This window comes from Pelophylax lessonae (assembly GCF_965119305.1).
Source record: "Pelophylax lessonae genome assembly, chromosome: 3".
Taxonomy (NCBI): domain Eukaryota; kingdom Metazoa; phylum Chordata; class Amphibia; order Anura; family Ranidae; genus Pelophylax; species Pelophylax lessonae.
In genome coordinates, this window is record NC_138770.1 from 547,506,464 (window position 1) to 547,529,983 (window position 23,520).

At 44.9% G+C, this 23,520-nt stretch overlaps 1 protein-coding gene across 1 annotated transcript in view; it reads right to left on the minus strand.

The window, feature by feature from the left end:
• Window positions 1-23,520, minus strand: part of IGF2R (insulin like growth factor 2 receptor) — a 294,611-nt gene that overhangs the window by 50,959 nt on the left and 220,132 nt on the right. The window contains exons 33-37 of the mRNA XM_082249744.1: window positions 21,202-21,324; window positions 17,546-17,808; window positions 17,244-17,450; window positions 4,857-5,006; window positions 4,605-4,766 (exon numbers count right to left, since the gene is read on the minus strand). Of these exons, the coding sequence (XP_082105870.1) occupies window positions 4,605-4,766; window positions 4,857-5,006; window positions 17,244-17,450; window positions 17,546-17,808; window positions 21,202-21,324 (905 nt within the window). The remainder of the gene's footprint in view (window positions 1-4,604; window positions 4,767-4,856; window positions 5,007-17,243; window positions 17,451-17,545; window positions 17,809-21,201; window positions 21,325-23,520) is intronic.

The window sequence follows — 23,520 nt, forward strand, 5'->3', positions numbered from 1 at the left end:
GGAGCGTCTGCACCGTAGTCGACAGATCGCACAACAGATCTTGACTGGCACTCGATCGTAACAGGAGATCGTCCAGATAACCCAGGACCGCAATGCCCTGCGCCCGCAACAGGCCCAGAACAGGTGCCAGCACTTTGGTAAAGACCCTCGGAGCTAAAGCGAGACCGAAAGGCAACGCTACGAACTGATAATGGTCCTCCACAATGGCGAACCTGAGGTACCTCTGATGACCCTCGAAGATGGGGATGTGCAGGTCGATGGATGCCATGAATTCCCCCGGACTCAGGGAGGCCACAACCGAGCAGAGAGATTCCATACGGAAAGGTTCGAACGCGCACAAATCGGTTCAGAGCTTTCAAGTCCAGGATAGGATGCACCTTGCCCTCCTTCCTGGGCACAGTGAACAGATTCGAGTAAAAACCCCGAAACCTGTCCCGATGAGGCACCGGGACAATCATACCCTGGGCAAGGAGGTCCTGCACCGCTTGGTGCAGGTCCCCCAGTCGCCCTGGAGTCAAACAAAGATTTAAGGGAAAGAATCTGCTTGCTGGCCGGGAAAGGTATTCGATCTTGTAACCCGATCAAACGATTTCCTTAACCACCTGTCCTGAATGCGGAGCAGCCAAGGTTGGAGGAAACCGCGCAAACGTCCCCCCACCCCTGAAACGGGTGAGGGTGTCCCTTCAGGCAGAGGAGTGAGCCGCCGCACTGGCCTGGCCGGACTTTGGCTTGCCGGCCCATGGCTTTTTTCTGGCCACCTTGGCCCTTGAAAGGTTTGCCCTTGTTTTGCGGCTTAAAGGCACGAAAGGACCCATGACTGGGTCTAACGGCGGAACCCCGCTTGCCGCGGAACGACTTGTTCTTCGGATTCTGGGGCAGCAGCGTGCTCTTGTCCCCAGTGACACCTTTCACCAAAGTATCCAAAGCCTCACCAAAAAGGCGAGACCCCGCATAGGGAAAGTCAGCCACCGTTTTCTGTGACGACTGGTCAGCCCACCAGCTCTTCAGCCAGATCAGTCGATGGTTAAGAACCATGACACTAGACAGGAGCGCAGCCAAAGGGGCCTCATTTAAGGCCACATCGCACAAATACATGACCCCTTGATGAATTTGGTCCACCATTGCCAGCGTAGCAGGTGGGGCAGAATCAGACAAGAGAGTGCGTCTAAGCACCTTAGTCCCATCCGCCACCGCCTGAGCCACCATGGCAGAAGCGAAAATAGGTTTGAGCAAGGAACCCGCCACCGTGTAGGCATGGCGGGCAAGAGACTCCAACCTCCTGTCAGTAGGGTCCCGGGACACCGGGGTATCCTCAGTGGGAACCAAAGTAGCCTTGTTCAACACGGCCACCGTGTGGTCCGCCTGTGGGGCCACACACCAGCGCGATTCCGTAGAAGGCACAAAGGGGTAAAGAAGTTTAAAACGAGCAGGCAACGCGAAGGGGGGCTTCAAACAGCGCCATTGTTCATTCACCGTGTGATGAAACTCAGCGGGGCAGGGAAAAACCTGTGCCGTCTTGCGGGCCCTGTGCGTACCAAAAGAGGACACAATGCCCGGAGGAGTGGGCTCATCCTCCAAATGTAGTGTTTCTTTAACAGAAGAAATCAATTCATCCTTAATAGCACGTTCCTCAGGAGATCCCGGGGGAGATTCATCACCCCCCTCAACCTCCGCCTCCCCCTCAGACCCCAGCGGGTCCAGGGAAGAGCGAGACCCTGAAAAGGGCACGCCAGCTACAGCAGCCACATCACCATCTGAATCAGAGAAGAAAGATAGTCCAGGCCTCTTTTTAGCAGCACGTTCAGCCATCAGCACCTCCATTTTTGACACCAAAGATGCCACTACAGCGGCCAAATCAGGCACAACGGGGGGGTTCAGCAGAACTGGGGGCCCCCACAAGGGCTGGGGGGAATTTGCTGTCCTGAGAATCCACTGTTGAAAAAAATAATGAAAACTGTACTGGCCCTTTAAAAGCGCTGCGGATCGCGCAGCCCACCGCTATATGCACAGTGTACACAGACCCCCCTAAAGGGAACAAAACTGAGCCAGGAAGGATAAGAGAGAGAGATATGGAAGAGACAGTCTGCAGAGCCCCACAGAGCATTACCACACTGATCGCTGCTCCAGAGGAAAAGGAAGTGAGGTCACCAGAGGCTGAACTATATGCTGTAAGGCCAAGGGAAAATGGCTGCCCATAGGAAGCAATGGGAGGCTACGGGAAGGTGGCCGCCCACATGTGCTCGGAACGATCGTTCTGCCATACACAAGATGGCGCCAAAACCACTACATAGCAAGCTGTTGTAAAAGCCCACAGTGAAGCCAGACATGCTGCCCACACCAAAAATGGCGGACCGCGTGGTTTTCACCCGGCCGCACATACAGTCTGCACCTCCAACACACCGAAGTGACAAAGGAGAGGGGCCCCCCAACCCACACGGTGCCAGCAGTGCATTAAAAAAGACCCCCGCAGGGATCGCATCAGGGAGCCCCACAAAACGCACAGACATGGGGGAACACACAGCAACACAGGACTGTCACCCCAGACAGAGGCCCCACACAGAAGTACTTAACTGTACCGGATGGCGTGGGGTGCCTCTATGAGACGGACAGCCGCTGTCCTCAGATGACAGGGAATGCCGTCAGCCAAACGCAGGACACTGCAGCATGTAACCGCAGATGTGTCCTGTGAGGTAGCCACCTCACAGGCTGCATCCCTGCTGCGAGCAGGGATGGGTCGTTCATAGTGCCAGGGCGAACCATAGCCGAACGCTCAATGGCGGGCTGGGGATCCCTCTGACCCTCTGCCCTGGAGAGCCAGGGCGGCCAGTCCGATTCCCAGCTCCGCAAAATCCATCTTCATCCAAAGATCCGACTAAAACTAAAGCTGACAAAATAAACAGCTAGTAAAGCAAAGAAAAAACTTGCAAATAAAAATCATAAGAAAAAGATTAGAAGGCTGAGACTGTAGCCCCAGCACAGGGAAGCCCATCTACTCCTAACGCTAGGCAGAGACAAACTGAGTTGGGATGGCTTACTGCAGGGGGGTATTGACCAGTGGGACAGCCCCCATGGGTGTGTTTATGCTAAAAGCTTTTGTATCTAACAAGTCTTATGCCTAGCTACTCCTGCGGAGCGGAAGTCAATACCCATTAGTGATGACTTGATGAGGGGCGGCGACTGTCGGAGGACGTAAGAGAAAGTGGACTTTCTTAATTTCACATACACAGGGAAGCCAGGGAAAGGCAAGTATGTGCAGTAAGAAAAGGGGGGACTACAGTAAACTTGTCACTTTGCCCTGCTTGGCCTAGGCACAGGTTTACTCTAAATCTGAACTCTAACTTTCTTTTCACTAGAACTGAATAGAATGATCAATCCCAGCATAGATAATACCTTTGTATTATGTTGCTCTGTTGTCTCCGTATCCCTTTAAATTCTGGGTTTAGTTGTGGCTTTGTATCATGTGACACTCTGTATATCCTGCTAATAGACTCTGTCCCTTCCACAGCCACTTCCTGCAGCAGCAGTCGGTTACACTCCCTTCTTTAGTCTTTCAGACTCTGCAAATAATGTAACTTCCTTCACAGCTCTGATGTTGGGTGGGATTGAATACGTCCTATTCAGCATTTAATCCCACCCAGTCACACCTACAGAAAGAGTCCAAACCTCCCAAGTCCCCTCTCACAGATCACAGCATTACTCAAAAACTGAAAAAACCCAAGTTTAAACAGTGTCTCTTTCTTTTGCTCCTCCTCTTTCCTTAATCTGGGTCATAAAAGATTAATCATAGACTCAGAATGCCTGGTCCCTACTGTGTTTTAACCACCATTATCTGAAAATACAGAACTATGTCAGAACTTATCAGAGAAGAGCGACATTGACATATGATACCCTATACTAGCAGCACACTGGAGAGGCGAACCCCTGTTTCTCACCAGTACTGGACTCCAATGATCTGACACCCCCAGCACAGTCCTCCAATCAACAAGACTATTTAGATAGCATGAGCAACAGCAAGCATTTCGGACTACTGGAAAAATAGGCTGATCCATTCTGTGTGAAAACTGCCAGCACAGTGCAGCTTCTTACATTTTTAATCATATACACATACAACTATGCTACATTATTTGTTATTCAGTCTGGCTACATAACAAGTACACAAAATAAAACATCTTTGCAGTTTCCTAACTCTCATTCTCTATGTCTGGCTACTCCATCTCTGTGACAAATCAAAAATGAAGGTTTGGCGTTCCACCTGTGCTACCTGCAAGCTTTTTTAGATAAAGAACAGCTAGATAAAGATGTTGATTGCTGAACCAGTAACTTTAAAAAGAAGTCATCAACATCAGTACCAGCACTTCAAACGTGACAGGTTTCCTTTAAATAGCACACTCGAAACCATGCACAACACCATCGCTTTTGGTCATAAGAGTCAAGGGTCATATAGAATAGCAAAAACAACCGCAATGTCAAATAATATGCCCAGGAAATGACACAAAAGCATTTATGCACATTTGAAAACCATTAAAAGTCTTTTTGCCCAATCAACTGGGTCTGTTTTCATGCTGTAATTGTACAAACATATATACAAAGCCAGGTCCTCTTACCTTGTAGGTTTGTCCAGAGAGGCTTGACAGGTTAAATGTGTAATGACGCTGCTGGTCCATCAGGGAACATCCAGACATTATTTCATCATCTGGACACACTAATGGGGTGCCCCACTCAAACACATAATTGCAGTCAGCTTGTTGGACAAACTTTGGACTTCCCTGTTAATTAGGAATGAAATAAAGTATTTATCCAATGAAAAGTTATATTAAAGCCTGAAATGGTGAATTATGACAAATGAATGTATTTACCAGGTCTACCCCCTTTTTGCAATGAAAGATGATAATGGTAGAATAGTTTAACTGTTTGTCCGTATCACATTGTGTCGGGCTGTCCATTTTGATTGAGACTGTTTGTTTTGCAGCGTCAATCTGAGGAGGACTAGTTGGGCGACCAATATCCTTTAAAGAAATTAAAAGCAGGTTATAACCAAAAATTGTTTAATGTTGTCCATATAATCTGGAATTCAATTACACAAATTCAATAAGAGCTCCAGAAAAATTTACTGTTTTCACACTATGATAGGGAAATTGCATATTTCATTTTCCTTATCAGGGTTGGCTTCACAAACATCTAATAAAGCTTCTTGGGTATTCTAGCAACTTTTAGCTGACTCATGTCATTGGAAAGGTATTGTTAACGGACCAAGTCCTTGAGGGGTCATATTGTAAAAGGAGTTGGCCACGGGTGGTCTTTTCAAGTTTCAGATTACCCCACCAAATCCTCAGAGACCTTTGTCTCATCTTCAAAGCGTGCAATTATGCTTGCGCCTGTGATCACCTGTGCCCCATGCCACATAGTGGAGGGACCCGTGGTGGAAAACAGCATCTTTAGTTATGTATTCTTGTTATATTTTCTTTATCTGTCTTTTTTTTTTTTTAAATAAATTTTATATTTTTAAGTATTTGTGTGATCTCTCTTTGCACATATCTAATAAAAACCCTAGGGGCCAGTTCACACTACATGTAGCCCAATGCGTTTTTCTGTATCAAAAATGCATGGATAGGAGGTCATATGGTTTTCAGTGGCATATAGTTTACCAGTGTGGTCAGTCCCAGTTCTAGAAAAAAAAAAAAAAAGTAGAACATGCTGCATTTTTTCTATACTGGACTGTACTGAAACGTGCTAAAACGCATCTGGAACACACATGTCCTTGTTGAAGGTTAAGAAAATAGGAGGGGGGAAAAATGCACTGAACTGCATCCAAAACGCACCAAAAACATATCAAAAATACACTGGAACGCATCAAACACTTGCATGAAAAAAAGCATAAGGAACACATCCAGACTGCATTTCTATGGTGTGAACTAGCCCTAAAAACAAACTATCACGTGACTGTGATAAAAACACACTTTAGCTGTAGTGTGACTTATCCACCCAGAAACTTGCCGCGAATGTTGGATAACAAAATAAGAGAAATAAAAATAAATATAAAATATTAAAGTGCTTGTCCCAATCTGTGCTAATGTGTGCTGTGTCCCAATACGTGCAATAAATATCATAAACTTTATAATTATGACGGACAGTGTCATGCACATTGCAGGTGACAAAAAAACATCATATACAATAATATATATAAAGTGTATAAAAACCTCTAAAAAATTCTCAATATTTAGGGAGGTGATGTAAAGTGCCCAGTGTAGTATCAGGGTGGGTAAAAGGTGTAAAAATTGATTTTTGTAAAATCTTACCGTAAAATCCTTTTCTCTTAAGCTCATTGACAGACGCAGTCCTCTTGATTAATATCAAATCGGGTTATACTGCCCTCTACAGGAGTAGGACACTAGGCAGAAGGAAAACGTTCTGGCCACACCTTAGGGGCAGTCCCAGAGGGTATATCCTCTCTCTCCCTGCTACAGGATGTCAGTTATGTCACAAAGCAGTGTCAGAGAATTTAACCCAACCCAACTCAAAAGTAGAGGGGCGGGTACTGCGTCTGTCAATGAGCTTAAGAGAAAAGGATTTTACGGTAAGATTTTACAAAAATCCATTTTTCTCTGTCGCTCATTGACAGACGCAGTCCTCTTGATTAATATCAAATCGGGACGTCCCAAAGCAGTGCCATAATTGAGGGGTGGGATAACAGAAATCAAAATTTAAATCCAGAAGGCCCAACCGGTGCCGACTAGAAGTCTTAAAGGTTCATCAAACCAAAGGATGAGACTCAACTGAAAATCCAACAGAAAAAACCCTCGAGGTAGACCAACGGTCTCCTCAAATTGCGGCCTGCAGAACCTTGCGGCCAAAAGAGGCATCCGCCGATGCCATCACATCAACTTTATAAAATGTTGTAAAGGTATGAACGGACGACCAGGTAGCCGCCTTGCAAACCTGGACCACTGACGCCTGATGGCGGAAGGCCCAGGAAGCACTAAGCGCCCGAGTGGAGTGCGCCTTAACAGGGAACGGAGGATTCCGACCCTTAATAGAATAAGCCTGTACCACTGTCTGTCTGATACATCTGGAGATAGTCGCGGCAGATGCAGGCAACCCCTTTTTGGGGCCATCCGTGATCACAAAAAGTGAATCCGTTTTACGAAACGAGTCCGTAGTTTTCAGGTATACCCTGATTGCCCGAACCACATCCAAGGAATGTAACGCAAACTCCAGAGGATGACTGGGCTTAGGACATAGGGAAGGCAATACGTCTTCATTCAGATGAAACTCTGAAACCACTTTAGGAAGGAAGGATGGATTCGGACGAAGAACCACCTTAACCCTATGAACCACCAGATATGGGGAACGACAGGATAATGCGGCCAGTTCTGACACCCTGCGTGCAGAAGTAATGGCCACCAAGAAGGCCACCTTCTGGGATAACGTAAGCAAGGGAATCTCCCTAATATTTTCAAAGGGAGGTTTCTGAAGAACCGACAACACCAAATTAAGATCCCAGGGCGGTAAGGGCGCGCGCACTGGCGGAGCCAAGTGCCGCACCCCCTGGATGAAATTCCGCACCAAGGAATGGGTAGCCAAAGGTTTCTGAAAGAAAATTGCCAACGCTGAAACCTGACCCTTGACAGTACTCAAGGCCAGCTTCTGCTCAACCCCCTGTTGTAGAAAAGCCAAGATTCGGGTCACCGAATAGGCACGTGGAGGGAATCCAAAGGATTCACACCACGCAATATAAGACCTCCATGTGCGATGATAGACTTTTCTAGAAGTCGCTTTCCTTGCTTTAATTAAAGAAAGGAATAACTGAGTTGACAATCCCTTGTTCTTCAGCACCTGAGTCTCAATAGCCAGGCCGTTAAAGCCAGCGATTGTAAAGCAGGATGGAAGATCGGTCCCAGAGACCGCAGATCCTCCCTGAGAGGAAGTCTCCAAGGAGCGTCCGCGACCAGCCTGACGAAGTCGGCGTACTCGGGTCGACGAGGTCAGTCCGGAGCTACCAGGATAACTGGAATTCCCTCCACCTCTATCCTGCGAAGAAGCTTCAGCAGCAACTTGAGAGGAAGGAAGACATACAGTAGCTGATACTGTCCCCACGGGGCGACCAGCGCGTCTGCTGCGTTCGTTCGAGGATCTCGGGAGCGGGCTACAAACCTCCGCTCCTTCCTGTTGAGCCGAGCTGCCAACAGATCCACCTCCAGGGTGTCCCAATGAAGGCACCGCTGGTGAAATATCTCTGGATGAAGAGGACATACACCCCTTGATCCAGAATCTGACGGCTGACATAATCTGTCTGCCGATCTTCCATCCCCGGAATGAATACCGCGGGGAGAGCCGGAACAAACCGTTCCACCCAATGAAGAATGCTGGCCACTTCTATGGCCGCCAGGGCACCCTTGGTGCCCCCTTGGTGATTGACAAAAGCCACGGCCGTGGCCTTGTCCGACTGAATCCAAACCGGGTTGCCCTGGAGCTGCTCGGTCCAGTAAATCAGACAAACAGACAAAGTCTGATCGCTCTCAGATCCAATACATTTATCGGTAACCTGGATTCTGTCTGAAGAAATGACTTCCCCTGGCTGAGCATCGGAGACCGAAGCCACCAGACCAGAGACTCCCTGGTCCACTCGCTCAACCGGATCCGATTGTCCAGAGAATCGGGATTCCGATTCCATCTGAAAAGAATCTCCTTTTGGGGAATTCGGGTATGCGACTGGGCATACGGTACTGCCTCTAAGAAGGCCACCATCAGTCCCAGGACCAGATAGTTCAATCTCCTGGTGGGAACTAGGAATGATCTTTTGAAAAAGTGAAGAAAACGTTCTGCTCAAGGAGCGGGAACTGCCGCTCCCTGTTGCATCAAGTCCATTACTGCTCCCCGCAAAGCTTTTAAGCGAATGTTGGAAGGGAAGAATCGCACCGGTAGGAGTGATCGAAACTCGATCTTGTATCCCGACCGTATGACCTCGCGAACCCCTTTGTCCGGGATTCTGGAAAGCCATGGATCCGGAAACCGGTGAAGACGTCCCCCCACCCCAGAGATGGGTGGGGGCGCACCTTCAGGCTGTCTTATCTTCAGGTTTGGCTGAGTCGGGCTTTTGTTTACCCGACCAGCGCCCTCTGAAGCCCCCCGAAGGGGCTTTGGAGGACTTCCCCTTATCGCCCGCCCCAGCGGAACGAAAAAACTTCTTATGAGCGGAAAAGGAAGGTCCTCGCCTGTTACGAGGTCCTTTACCTTTAGCAGTCTGTGGTAAAAAAGTGCTCTTACCCCCAGTGAGATCCTTTATAATCTCATCCAAGGTGGCCCCAAACAGGCGATCCCCCTGAAAAGGAAGATTAGCCAAAGTCTTTTTGGAACCCTGATCCGCCGACCAGCACTTTAACCACAACACGCGTCTGAGGACCACTGCTGAACCAGATGCATGCCCTAGCAAGGGAGTGGCGTCCAGAGCGGCGTCACAGATGAACTGTAGCCCTTGGATAATCTGCTCCAGCAAATCTGATACTGCCGGGGGGATGCTTCTCACCTTTATGTCCCGGCGTAACAATTTGGTCCATTCTGTCAATGTTTGTGAAACTAAACCAATGGCAATCACTGGCCTAAATGTTGACCCTATCAGGGAAAAAATGGAGCGGGATTCCGCTTCCACTTTTCGATCCACCGGATCCCTAAAGGACGGAGCGTCCTCCAACGGGATAACAGTGGCTTTATTTAGTCTGGAAATTGGTGGGTCTACCACTGGTGGTACCGTCCATTTTTTAAGGAGGGATTCCTCAAACGGATAGCGCCTAGCAATGCATTTGGAAATAGCAGGGGTTAGTTTTGGACGATCCCATTCTTCTTTAATTAGATTACCAAAACATTTGGGCAAGGGAAAAACCTTCGCCATTTTGGTAGGCTTGCTGGTACCAAAGGGAATTTCAGTGTCAGCTACCTCTGCCGATGTAACCTCAAGACTTAAGGTTTCTCGGACAGACATGACTAGTGCGTCCACCAACGCTTCTTCTTGTGCTATGGCGGAGGCAGAAACATCCTCCTCACTGTCTGAGGAGACCGTACCTGAGACAGCAGCCCCATTAGAGGGACCTGCAGCTGCAGTGACCAGCTCAGAATCCGTATCTGAAGTGTCGGATGAAATAGGGGTAGGCCGGGGGTCGCTTCCTTGACCTCCGTCCCTGACAGGCCACCTCCACCCGGGATACCAAAGACTCCAAAACTGCTGATAATGCATCAATCACAAGTGGGGTACTAGAGGGTCCTGCGGCCACCTCGAGGGGATCAGGTGGGGATACATGTGTGGCAGGGTCCATGATATTCAAGACACTTGCCAGCAAACAAAAAAATAATTGCAAAGAAAAAAACTTTTTTTTTTTTTTTCTTGTAGTCCCCCAGCGCAACAGCGCCCCTCAGTGTTACCTGCTTGGACCCCACAGAGAGAGAGAGACCTCAAGGCTCACCACCAGATGCACAGAAGTTTCTATCAATCTGTTCCCAGCACTGTCTGTTACAGACAGGAAGTCTTTGGCTCATTTTCCCGGGTAAAGGAGGCGGCTCCGCCCCTTTACACGCCTACCGGCGCCTCCCATACTACTCCTCGAGGTGTTTGGTCATCTCCAAAATGGCCGCCCCCATGCTGGAGACATGAGGCTACGCCAAGATGGCGGCCCCGCGCGACCTGCGGGAAAATGGCGGCCTGTGGAAAGATAGCAGCGGCCTGCGGAAGGTAGTCATCGGCCTGTGCGGCCTACGGGAGGTATATGGCCTGTGGGAGGATGGCGGCCTGCGGATGGCGGTAGTCCAGGCACAGGCATCGGCCTGTATTGCACCTTATGTATCAGGTAAGATGCTATCACCCTCTTACATGGCCATCCTAACAGTAATGCCAGCCACTGACTTCAGTCATGGTCCCTTACAGTGCCCCTCATACAGTGACTTCCGATTGTCAGCTCCCAAACCAAGCCTTCTGGTTCCTATTCACTCAATCACCCTCAAGAGGGGGATCTGTGACACCTGTTATAGGATAGAGGGGGGATCCAGGATTATAAAGGTCCGGTCATCCCAGGGAGGGGCCCGCGTCCACCCACAAACCCGACAGGGGGAGAGGGGGAACATTTTACTCACCATACAGGAACAGGCAGGGTCAGTCCCCGTCCAGTGGGACTATGTCGCGGCCAACCCAGCGCGGAGCTAGGGCCTGCACGCGCTCGTAGGCTGACTGGGGTGACCACTGGATCTCAACATCCAGCCCGTCGCCCAGTTTCAGCATACTTGCTTGAAGATCTCACAGGAACAACTGGAGAAAAAAGCTGCCTTAAAAAAATTTTTCTAAACAAAATCTTGCCAGGACCAAAGATCCCAGCAAGGAACTTAGGTCCTTACTCCTAACTAGACAGAAAAAAACTGACATCCTGTAGCAGGGAGAGAGAGGATATACCCTCTGGGACTGCCCCTAAGGTGTGGCCAGAACGTTTTCCTTCTGCCTAGTGTCCTACTCCTGTAGAGGGCAGTATAACCCGATTTGATATTAATCAAGAGGACTGCGTCTGTCAATGAGCGACAGAGAAAACACAAATTAGAAAATGTATGCAAGACAGCAATACATAAATACATAGGAGATATTGTCCGTGGTGATAGTGCCAAATAGTGTTGTCCTTCTTTCCTTGGTGGCAACAAATGGTGCAGCAAATCTCCAATCCTGCATCTAGCAAGCAGTGGCCACTCAACGGAAGCACTCAAGCACTCTGGGATCTAAAGTGCCTGTAGAATGTCTCTCTCTTAGGGACCACTTCCTTCTAAGGGTAGGTTAGGGTCACATGTATCCAACTTTGTGTGTTTAAAAACTTCATAGTGTAATGAGTTTTTATTAAAGATATTACAGACTTATAAAATGGTACACTCACATTTCTAGGTGCCTACAGGCACTTTAGGTGAGTGTGGTTTGCTGCTTGAAAATTGGCAGCATACGGTTCTGGTGAGTTTGAATTCCTTTTGCTCATGAGGGATGAAGACACAGTTTTGGTAGATAATTATTTGCATGGTGCTAGAAGATCACACAGACTTTGTATAAGATTATCTTTATCGGTATAAGAGCCAAACTGATAGCTATCAAAGCCATATTTAAGACCACACAATTGTGATCGCTTGATGTTAATTTGTTTATTTGATATACTTATGGAATATTTTTATATACCAACTGTGGGGCGTGGCATTTTTCACTATTGTATAATATTTAAAGCGGAGTTCCGGCCTGAAAAAAAAAATTTAGACAAAAATACCCCCGGGACAGTCAAGGCTAGTGCATTTCAGCAATGATAGCCTCTGAACTGTCCCCGGGTTCACTTACCTTTTCGAAGAAATACTTACCTTGAAAATTTCTTGTCCAGCGCTGCAATCTCAGGCGTGGGCAGCTGAAGCCAGCGCGTCCTCTGCGGTCCCAGAATGCCCTGCACCGGCCCCGCTCGCCAGTTCCTGGAGCAGGCGTGTCATCCCTGCACAGCTTCTGGGCATGCCCAGAAGCGGTTTAGCAGGGAATGACGTGCCTGAGCCGGAACTGACGAGCGGGGCCGGTGCAGGCGCATTGATTCCTGGGAGCAATGACGTTCAGTTCCCAGGAGTCAACGCAAGCAGGAAGTGATGGCGGCGGCCAGGTCCACAGAGGGAGGAAGTAAGGTAACTATATTTTCTGTAAAAACAAGGTAAGTGAAAAAAAAAATTTTTAATGATCCAATTGTTTTACAGGTAATTTTGAGCAAGCGTAAAGTGAAATTTTTTTTTTCAGGGTGGAATTCCGCTTTAAGGTGTTCATATATCAACCTAGATTGCCAGCTGCCATTTGGAGTTTATCTAGAGCGATTTCCTTTTTTTATTTTTTTCATTTGGTTGAGGTCCTCTAGCTGTGTTCAGAACTTAGCCTGCTCTGTAGGTATACAGTATATATGACTGCATATGTTTCTTTCATACTCTTATGTCATCAATACATTGGATGATTGCCTTAAACTGGAGTTCTTGTAACCTGGTTTGGTCTCAGGTACTATCCAGAATGGAGAGTGTGAGACTCTCCGAAAGAATATTCCACTCATTACATAATACTATGACTGCCTTCGGTGGGAAATTGGATCTCTGGGACCCTTCTGGCTGTTGAGTTTTCCCCTTCTTTTTAATTTTTAAATTTTTTTTCCATAAGATCTTAACTATGTCATGTATATCACACCAACCATATGCTGCAATGTATGTACCCTGACCTGATATGTATAGTTGCCTTTCCCGGATCTGTGATTTCAATGCTTTATTGTTTATGTAATACTCTTATGTATGATGTTATTTGTCATTGAACGTTTGCTCTGCGTTGCATAAGCTTTGTCAATTTCTCTTGATCTGACTTTCTAATAAAAAACTTTTGTAAAAAATGACTGCATATGTTTCATAATCAAGTTTCTATTGATGGACTTGGAAAACCATGAAGGCTGAATTCAGACTATAAAGCTGGACTTAGGCTAAACACCTGTAAATTTGAAATGCACACAGGCAAACTGCCATGCCCGCAAAGACATTTGTAATTATGTTCAATCAGTCTTGTGTACCAGATGTCCTTCTAGACAGCATATCCAGGACCCAGAACTTTCTTTTATCCACTGTACATAAGTAACATCCTTAACTGCCAAACCATCCAGATTCTGCTTTTAGTACATTGCAAAGGGAATCATAACACCCCAGGTTGTGCCATCTCCTCCTGTCAGGGAGTTCCCAGTGTTAGATAGCAATAGTGTTGTATTTAAATCAGTCCAAAATTTGATGTTCCTGTTACTAGTCCCTACTCACTGTCAGCACTTAACAGCTCAGGCTGAACTATTTTTCTGAATAGATATTGACTGCAACAGAATTGGTGCTCCACAAGGAGGTTAATCAATCTCCCATAACTTTAAATGGAACTTTTACCTCTCATTTAACAATAACTATTTTTAATCCTTGTGCTGATAGAATTAGCAAATAGAGGGGTATTTCATATTTACCTAAACTTTTTTTTTTTTCAAATTTCTTCATTGCATCCTGGTTTCGGGCCCAGTCCAAAACAATGTCATACAGCCCACGTGTCTTCATGGGCATTTGTTTTCCTTTCATCTTGAGGAGAGGAGGGGGGGGGGGGCTTTCTCAAGCTAGGTAAATCCTCCTGCCTGAAGTAAAGGCAGAAGGATTCCAGAATGTAAATGCTGCACAAACTATCTGCCCTTACTCTCAATATGGCAGCTAAAAAATGCTAGGGAAGGGGATATTTTTCAAAGTGATTTCTCAATAACAAAAATAAAGAAAGGCATGGAGACCTAGATGGATGGGTGAGTTTTCTTTAAATATTAAAAATTCTTGATTAAAAATGGACTGAATAGCGTTTTTAGGTTTGTGGTTCTCAGATACTGTTAAGTTCTGCTTTTAAGGCAAACCTTACCCTAATGTGAATACAGTGATACCTCGGTTCACAAACTTAATTCGTGAGCTGACTCTGGTCGCGAACCGAATTGGTTGTGAACCGAGGCACATTTTCCCATAGGGTTCAATGTAAATCCGGTTAATCCATTCTGACCTTTTTTGTTTTTGTTTTTTGAAGCACAAAAATATGAAACAAATTACAATACACATTAGTACAGTATAGTAATGTATAAAGAGAGAACACTAACCTTACTTGAGATGACTTCTGGCATGGCAAACGGGTGAACTGTACAATACAGTAAGTACAGTATTGTACAGTACTGTATGTGCTAAAAAGCACACCAAAAAGCAAAAAGTCACTGAAAGTATCTTCACAGTACTTCTTTCTGTGTATCTTCCAGAGATGTATAGTAACGAAGTAGAACTACTTAAGTACTGTACTTAAGTACCGAAATGCGGTATCTGTAATTTCCTAGAGTAGAATTTTTTTCTCCTACTTCTACTTCACTACATTTTTACGATGATTTCGATACTTCTACTCCGATATTTTTTTTTTTTTTTGTGCTGCATCGTTACTAGTTACTTTTAAAAAAATTACCACTGCCAGAACAGTAGATGGCAGGTTGCATAAAGCTCAAAAAAATGTGTATAATGTCATTTGTAAATCAACGCATACGAAAATAAAGGCTGTGTATAATAAAAGCTGCTATACCAAATCTTTCCAATAAAAAGAAAATATGAAACAAACAAATAAATGGTGCTACAGCGCTTAAAGTGCATCAAGAAACTACTAACAAACACAGGTTAATCATTTGAATAAATCATTTGAAATAATAAAAAACAATATGATGTTCAAACTTTTGACTTCTTTCTTTAATAACTACATAACACAGTACTTGTACTTCTACTTTCAGTACTTGAGTAGATTTTTTTTTTCAAAACTACTGGTACTTTTTACTTTTAGTACTTAAGTAGCAATTTTTTTGAAAAAACTACTTGCAATACTTAAGTAAAAAAAATGTTGAATACTTTAGTACTTCTACTTAAGTAACTTTTTCTGCGAGCACTTCCACTTCTACTCAAGTCACTTTTTGATCGAGCACTTGTACTTTTACTCAAGTAGAAATTTTGAGTACTTTATACAAGTCTGGTATCTTCTTCTCTCTACGATCTTCCTACAGGAAGTCACGACCATGTGACAGCCTGGAAATAGCATTAAAATGGCCGCGGCTCCTGTTCGTGAACCGGAGCATATTTTTTTATGAACTTTTCTGTTCGTGAACCGAGTTGTTCGTGAACAGAATCGTTCCTGAACTGAGGTATCACTGTATTGAGTTTACATGCCCTCCGAATTCATGTCTACTAAGAACTCCAGAGTTGAAATATACTTAAGCTGAATTTTAATTTTTTCTCCGTCCACAGAAGCTAAGAAACCAAATAATGGTGTCATGTTCCACCAACAGACACCAGTGCATAATGTAGGAGGGAGCAATTAAGGAACTTTTACTATAAAGACTTAAGAGAGAAGGCAGGAAGAGAAACTGCTACCAAGAGCCTCCAATAGAAATAAACAATTTCTTAATGGCTATTAAAACAGGAAAATTAACTGGTAAGAATAGTGGTCTTTAACCGGTTGCCGACCGCCGCACGACTATATACTGCGGCGGTCAGCCCCGGCCAGGCAGAGTGACGTATCGGTACGTCACTCGCCTGTCACTGACTTGCGAGCCTATCGCGGGCGGGCGCGCGCCCGCCGAGGCGCGCGCCCGCCGCGGCTCGTTCACAGGCAAGTCAGTGCGTGTGACCGGCGGACTCGATGTCCGCCAGTCCCACTGCGATCGCTCCTGTGAAGGGAGAAAGACAGAGCAGCTTGTGTAAACAAGCTGCCTGTCAGTTCTCCCTGTGTAAAAGTAAAGATCTGACCGTTCTACTATGTAGAACGGTTGATCTTTGCTTTTACACCAATAGGAATGTCCCTGCACAGTAGAAAGCACGCCCCTAGGACACACTTAACCCCTCCCTGTCCAATAAAGTTAACCCCTTCCCTGCCAGTGTCATTTTTGCAGTAACAGTGCATATGTATAGCACTGATTACTGCAGTAATGTCACTGGTAACCCCAAAAGTGTCAAAAATGTCAGTCAAGGGTCCGATCTGTCCGCCGCAATGTCGCAGTACCGAAAAAAAAATCGCAGATCGCCGCCATTACGCGTTAAAAAAAAAACACCAAAAATGACAAAAATCTTTCTCTTTGTTAGTAAACGCGATAACTTTTGCGCAAACCAATCAAAATACGCTTTTTGCGATTTTTTTTACCAAACATAGGTAGCATAAAACAAATTGGCCGAAAAATGTTAAAAAATTTTGATTTTTACTTTTTTTTTTGGGGAATTTCATATAAAAAAATGTGAAAAATATTGTTATTTTTGCAAAATTTACGCTCTTTTTTTGTTTATAGCGTGTGATCAAAAAATCGCACAGGTGATCAAATACCACCAAAAGAAAGCTCTGTTTGTGGGAAAAAAAGGACGTCAAATTCGTTTAGGTACAGCGTCGCACGACCGCGCAATTGTCCGTTAAAGTCACGCAGTAAAAAATCGCAAAAAAACCCCTGGTCCTTTAGCAGCCAAATCCTCCGGGGCTTAAGTGGTTAAATATGGTGGACTGCAGTAATTTGAAAGCTTTGATAAAACTTTACAACATACATATAAAAAAAAAAAAAGTTCTTTACAGAGAAACGTGAAACAATTTAATTCTGCAGCATCTAACTAGATTGCACATTTCCCACTACTAATCCATTAAAGAAAATGCTGAAATTCACACTTACAACTGGTTCCCCATTAGATGCGACCCTGCATGCTGCTGTGCCTGGTGGACATTTAACACCAACAACCTCATTTAAAGGCTGACATAAACTTAGGTAAAAGACTGCAGAATCTGACTCCTCACTCTGCAGGACCTCATAGTAACCCACGTGCTTCATCAAAGGACCCAGATTAATAGTGGAGGTGCCATTCTGCACTGAGCATTCAACCTGGGAAAAAAATAAAAATAAAGGATCACCAGACAATGAACAACTGCAGTTTGGATCCAATGTACAACACATGGTAGGAAAAACAATAAACACACCTTTTTCTCACAGACCAGAGACGTGTGCCATGTAAACTGCCAGGTACATGTGTCTTCACTGAAGGACACAAAGGATGGAAGGCTGCCAGCAGCTGGGTCTGATCCACATACAAAGGTGAAAACACTCTGGTGTTTAAACGAAGGGTTCTTGCTGCACTCATCGCCATCTTTATAAACTAGTCTTAGCATCTGATCTGTGTAGGTGAGTTGACTCTGGGCCTTACCCGCGTTCAAGTGCTTTCCACCTTCTGATACGCACACTCCTACAGACAGAAAAAAATATTTCAAACCTGATATTTCCAAATATAATAAAATCATAAGTAATACCAAACATTCTACTATCAGATGCACTGCCCTGGAACCGGTATGCAGCCAAATCATAAACATATTGAAACACATTGGCAAAAAAAAAAAAAAAAAATTATATTAATGTGGCAATCAAATAAAAGTTTTGTAAAACAAACAACTAAATTTTGATGTAAGATTTAATTAAAAGGCAACGTTTTTATTTTGCTTTAGATAATGCCGAGGGGGAATATTTGTCAGGTGTTATTTCTGTCTGTGTCCCCATTAGGCCATTCTCACCGAAAGTGACATATAATCCCGGGGCCTGTTCTCAACTAAAGTGACATAAAACCCTGGTGGCCGTTCTCACCTAAAGTGACATAAAACGCTGGTGGCCGTTCTCCCCTAAAGTGACATAAAACCCTGGTGGCCGTTCTCACATAAAAAGACATAAAACCCTGGTGGCCGTTCTCACCTAAAGTGACATAAGACCCTGGTGGCCGTTCTCACCTAAAGTGACATACAATTCTGGTGGACGTTCTCACCTAAAGTGACATAAAATCCTGGTGGCCGTTCTCACCTAAAGTGACATTAAATCCTGGTGGCCGTTCTCACCTAAAGTGACATTAAATCCTGGTGGCCGTTCTCACCTAAAGGGACATTAAATCCTGGTGGCCGTTCTCACCTAAAGTGACATTAAATCCTGGTGGCCGTTCTCACCTAAAGTGACATTAAATCCTGGTGGCCGTTCTCACCTTAAGTGACATAAAATCCTGGTGGCCGTTCTCACCGAAAGTGACATAAAATCCTGGTGGCCGTTCTCACCTAAAGGGACATAAAATCCTGGTGGTCGTTCTCACCAAAAGTGAAATAAAATCCTGGTGGCCGTTCTCACCAAAAGTGAAATAAAATCCCAAGCTTCGAGTGGTCACTAGAACAGGAATAGAAAGGAAATCCTCCAATATATGCACTAAATCTGGCGACTAACAGGGGTTTCCTCCTCTTCCTTTTGCGGCTAAGGGACAGGAAGTGAAGTAAAATATCCCCAATGAGGGCACACAGCCATCTAGCTACTCCTGACTTGGCTCCATTTAACCTAATTCTTCATAGGCTATTAACATAAAGTGTGTGTGAAGTCTTGTTTTTTTAAAATAACAAACATGTTATACTTACCCTCCTCTGTGCGGTTGGTTTGGCACAGGGCAGCCTGGATCCTCCTCTTCTCAGGTCCCTCTTTGGCACTCCAGGCCCCTCCCTCCTAGTGAGTGTCCCCACAGCTTCAGCTCTGTGTGTCCATTCAGACACAGGGCTGCCTTCGACCCTGCCCCCTCTCTCCTGATTGGCTGACTTTGATTGACAGCCACGGGAGCCAATGACGCTACGGCTCTGTCTCAGCCAATCAGGAGAGAGAGTCTACGAGGCATTCGTGGACATCGCTGGGCAGAGAAGGACCTCAGGTAAGTATTAGGGGGGGCTGCTACAACCAGAAGGTTTTTTAATCTAATGCAAAGAATGCATCAAGATAAAAAAAACCTTCTGACTATACAACACCTTTAAATTGGGAACTCAACCACTCAATGTGTCCTCACCCTTAGAAGTGGGTTTAATATAAAGTACTGGCAAAAGAGATATGATGAGAATGTCTTCCTAAACCAGATCTAGGGTTGCATACACTGAGATAGAACGACTAATGACACCTCAGGTTCAATTTGTTTTATAAACCTGCTCTGGCTATGTAGAAGAACATTATTATTCTACTTTGTATTCTGCAAATGTATTGTATAATGTAACACTTTGGAATGTGCATTATTTATAGTACTGTTAAAAGTTGTTCATAAACTTTATTCTGATTTAAAAAAAAAAAACACCTGGTGATCCTGTCATGAAGATACTTATGAAGGCACTTCCTGCTTGAGGGTGACAACTTTTTTGTCTTCGTCTCCAAATTGGTATACTGTGTTGTCACCCTGTTACATGCTCTCCCACTATAGACACTGTAAGCGGCCATGCCAAGACATTATGAAGGCATGGTCAACCAAAATGTCATGCAACAATCACAAAAGTACAAGTATGTAGCAGGAAGTGGCTGATAAGACGCTGTAGAAAAATCAAGCAGCATTGAACTGATCTGAGCATTTCACAAAAAGTGAAAAGTGTAAAAAAAAAAATATATATATTTAATTTTAAAAAAAATGACAATTGCTTATGATACATAGCAATTTAGCAAACTCAATGTCATTTATTTATGATTTGCATCTACTTTCAGGGTGAATTCACACCAACTACATGTTAAAATAATCCATTTAAAGCGGAGTTCCGGGCACAAAAACGTTTTTTTTTTTTGTGCCCCTCCGCTAGGTAGAGCTCACCTGAAAAGGAATTGGATAGTTATTTTTTTTTTTTTTTTTTGTTTATTCACCTTTTTATTGAAGATCGTAAATACTCACCTATGACTGCTTCCTCCTCCAGCGCCGAGGCTCACCCCGTCACTTCCTGCCTCGCGATGATTCCTGGGAGCTAAACGTCATAGCTCCCAGGAATCAATGCGACGGCACCGGCCCGCTCGTCATTTCCGGGCGACGCCGCATTCCCCTGCTAAACAGCTTCTGGGCATGCCCAGAAGCTGTTTAGGAATGCGGCGCCGCACCGGAAGTGACGAGAGGGGCCGGTGCAGTGCATTCTGGGACACGAAGACGCAGAAGAAGACAGAGAAGAGGACCGCGCCGGCTTCAGCTGCCCACAACAGAGATGGAAACGCTGTGGAAGTAAGTATTTCTTCTAAAAGGTAAGTGCGAACCGGGACAGATCAGAGGCTAGCCATTGTGGAATGTGCTAGCCCTGACTGTCCCGGGGGTATGTTCATCAAAAAATCATTTCTGTGCCCGGAACTCCGCTTTAAGGGTGTGCTTACACTGGGACGGTTTAACCTGAACTGTGCCCGAATTCACTTGTCTCATGTCCCCCGCTGGTCTGTGCTCACACTGGACAATAAGAGAATGTTCTCAGGCACTATTATGCTAGCCAGCCCAAAGTGATCCCTGCTTCAGGATCTATCAATAGTTCTGTGCTCCAGCAAGGTTTGCAAGCTATACCAGACCACAAGTGAACAATGCCCGGGACCACCACTTCCAAGTGGTCCTGGGCACAGTACACTTATCTGATCCAGGATGTGGTTCCAAGCACTAACACTAAACAAATGAGCCAGGCCAAGGGGGTGAACCACTCCCAGGACCAGTTAGGAGTGCCAGTGTGAATGCACCCTTAGAGTGCAGCTGGTGTCTGCTGTGTTGCAGTGCTATGTATTTTACAACAGATTGGAAAAGAACATTTCAACTGCCACCCACTCTCTATTCAGGGAATTTCAAACTTACCAGCTGCGGCATCGCAAAACTCAGGCTTAACAGCACTGCAAATATTTAACTTTATTGATCTTTCACGATCTTTAATAATATAACCATCTTTGCTTGATAAGGATGACAGATCAAATAGATAACCTGGAGAACGACAATTACATTAGTCACATATAACTAAAGATAAAATACAAAGAAGGCACACAACTGTTTATGTACAACTAAGGCCCCCTTCACACATGTGCGACTTGTCCTGTGACTTAGAACAGCAAAGTCGCATGATAAGTCAAACTCTTGATTTTAAATGAGTACTGTTCATATCTCTGCGACTTCAAAGTAGTCCCTGCACTACTTTGGTCTGACCTTCATAAGACTTGAGGTCCATAGACCTCAAAATTACACAGGCATTGCTTCAAGTTGCATTGAAGTTGCACCACGACTTTCAGGTTGCACAAGTGTGAAAGGGGCCTTAAGGCTTTTGTATGACCGTCTAAACTTGTACCAACTATTGTTACTATGAGTTGCACAAATCTAAAACCGGAAACAAAAAGAAAAAAAAAAAAAAAACACACAACATCCTTTACATCCCTGACTATGCAAAATCCTCCTTTATTGGTGCGCACGCTCCCCATCCCAGACACTGCAGCTCACAGTGGGGGGTTTTAATAAGAGTTCTCTATCCAGAAAGCAGCAGGCATGACTAAAGCTGGACATACAGGTCTAAAAATGCAGCAGATTCAGCAGAGAGCAGAGGAATTTCAGTCCATGTATGGGTATCGAGGTTGTACTGAAATATGTTTAAATCCATTGACTTCTGTACAACCATCCTGTTGGATTTTCCCCATTCAATCAGCTCTGCTGGTTATAGCCGGCAGCCCTAATCAGTTGATTCTGAAGTCTCTCTGTCATCAAAAGACAATAGCTCAGCAGGGAGGATTCCCTTATCCACCTCAAATGTGTGTTGAGTGATGTGTTTTTCTTTTTTTGTTCAAGGTTCAGAAAGCTGCACCCAAATGGGCTTGTCTGCAGAAGTCGAACATTGTACTCCTTATTCACTGATCACGGGTGCAATCATAGGAGTACGCAGCCTAGTGCGTTAGGGTGTGCACCCCAAAGCTCAAATAGACATGCCTTTCTCTGCAGCCTCAGCTGCACTGGAGAGTGAATGAATGGGAAGAGCTCTGGGCTAAGTGGCTTCTGGTTCATTCACAAAACTGAAGTATAGTAAACACAGTTTACTATACTTCAGTTATGAGTGAACACAGTGAGTGTGTTTATGTAGAAAAGGAAGGGGCCGGTAAATGAAATATTGATTACCCCTTTCCCCCACTCTCCATCCTGAAATATCCCCGGCAGCAGCCTGGTGGGCGGAGAGGAAAGGAGGAAAGCCAGCAGCACTGTGTGGCGGCCAACGTGGGTTAGCCCGGGAAGTAGGGAGACTCTGTACAGCACATAGTGATTAGGGTGTGCCCAGGCGTACCCCCTGCGCACGCCTATGGGTGCAATGCTTTCCAGGCTAGTGCAGAAAAAAACAAATAAATGCATATCTTTTTTACCGCAAAAATAAGTGCATTTATTATTTTTTTCTTAAAAAGGTGAACTTAACTTATCCTTAAAAAAGGTAACCAGAATTTTTTTAATTGAATTAAAAATCCTACATGCTCTCCCTGCTTTGTACAGTTTAGGAGAGGGCTGTGGAGTAATGTTTATCACCATTACCCATTCTGTACTCTGTTCACAGTTTTTCATTATCAGATGTAAACGGATTTAAACACTGTCCTAACAAAGGGTTAAAAACTTTGAAACGGCTCTCCTGCATTGTATGTGAATGAGGCAAAGCTCACTCTGTATGGGGACTCTCCAGAAGTTTTTAGAATCAGCCATGGCACCATCTCTTTAGAAACACCAAAAAAGGTTGGAAATATTAAAATAAAAAAAAATAAAAATTACTTTTTTTTTTTTTGAACCACTTGGGAACCCGGGACTGCAGCCATGGGTTTTGCTTGCTGACCATAGAGCTTATCAGGGACAAGAACGGCTGCGATCATCTCTATTCTCTAAGAAACTGGAAGGGACGAATATTTTGTCACTTCTGGTTTCGCCAGTTATAAACAAACCATTACTGGTTTGAAAAAAAAGCATCAGGTCATACAGATCTTGTATGAACCAAAAATGTTAAGGTCAGAGGAGAGGTCTGGGGTCTAATAGACCCCAGATGTCTCAGTAAAGAGGACCCGTCACTGCCTATTGCTATCGCAAGGGATGTTTACTTTCCTTTTGGAAAGAAAAAGTGATTAAAAAAAAAATGTAAACATTTATTTTTAAAGTGCCCCCTTTCCC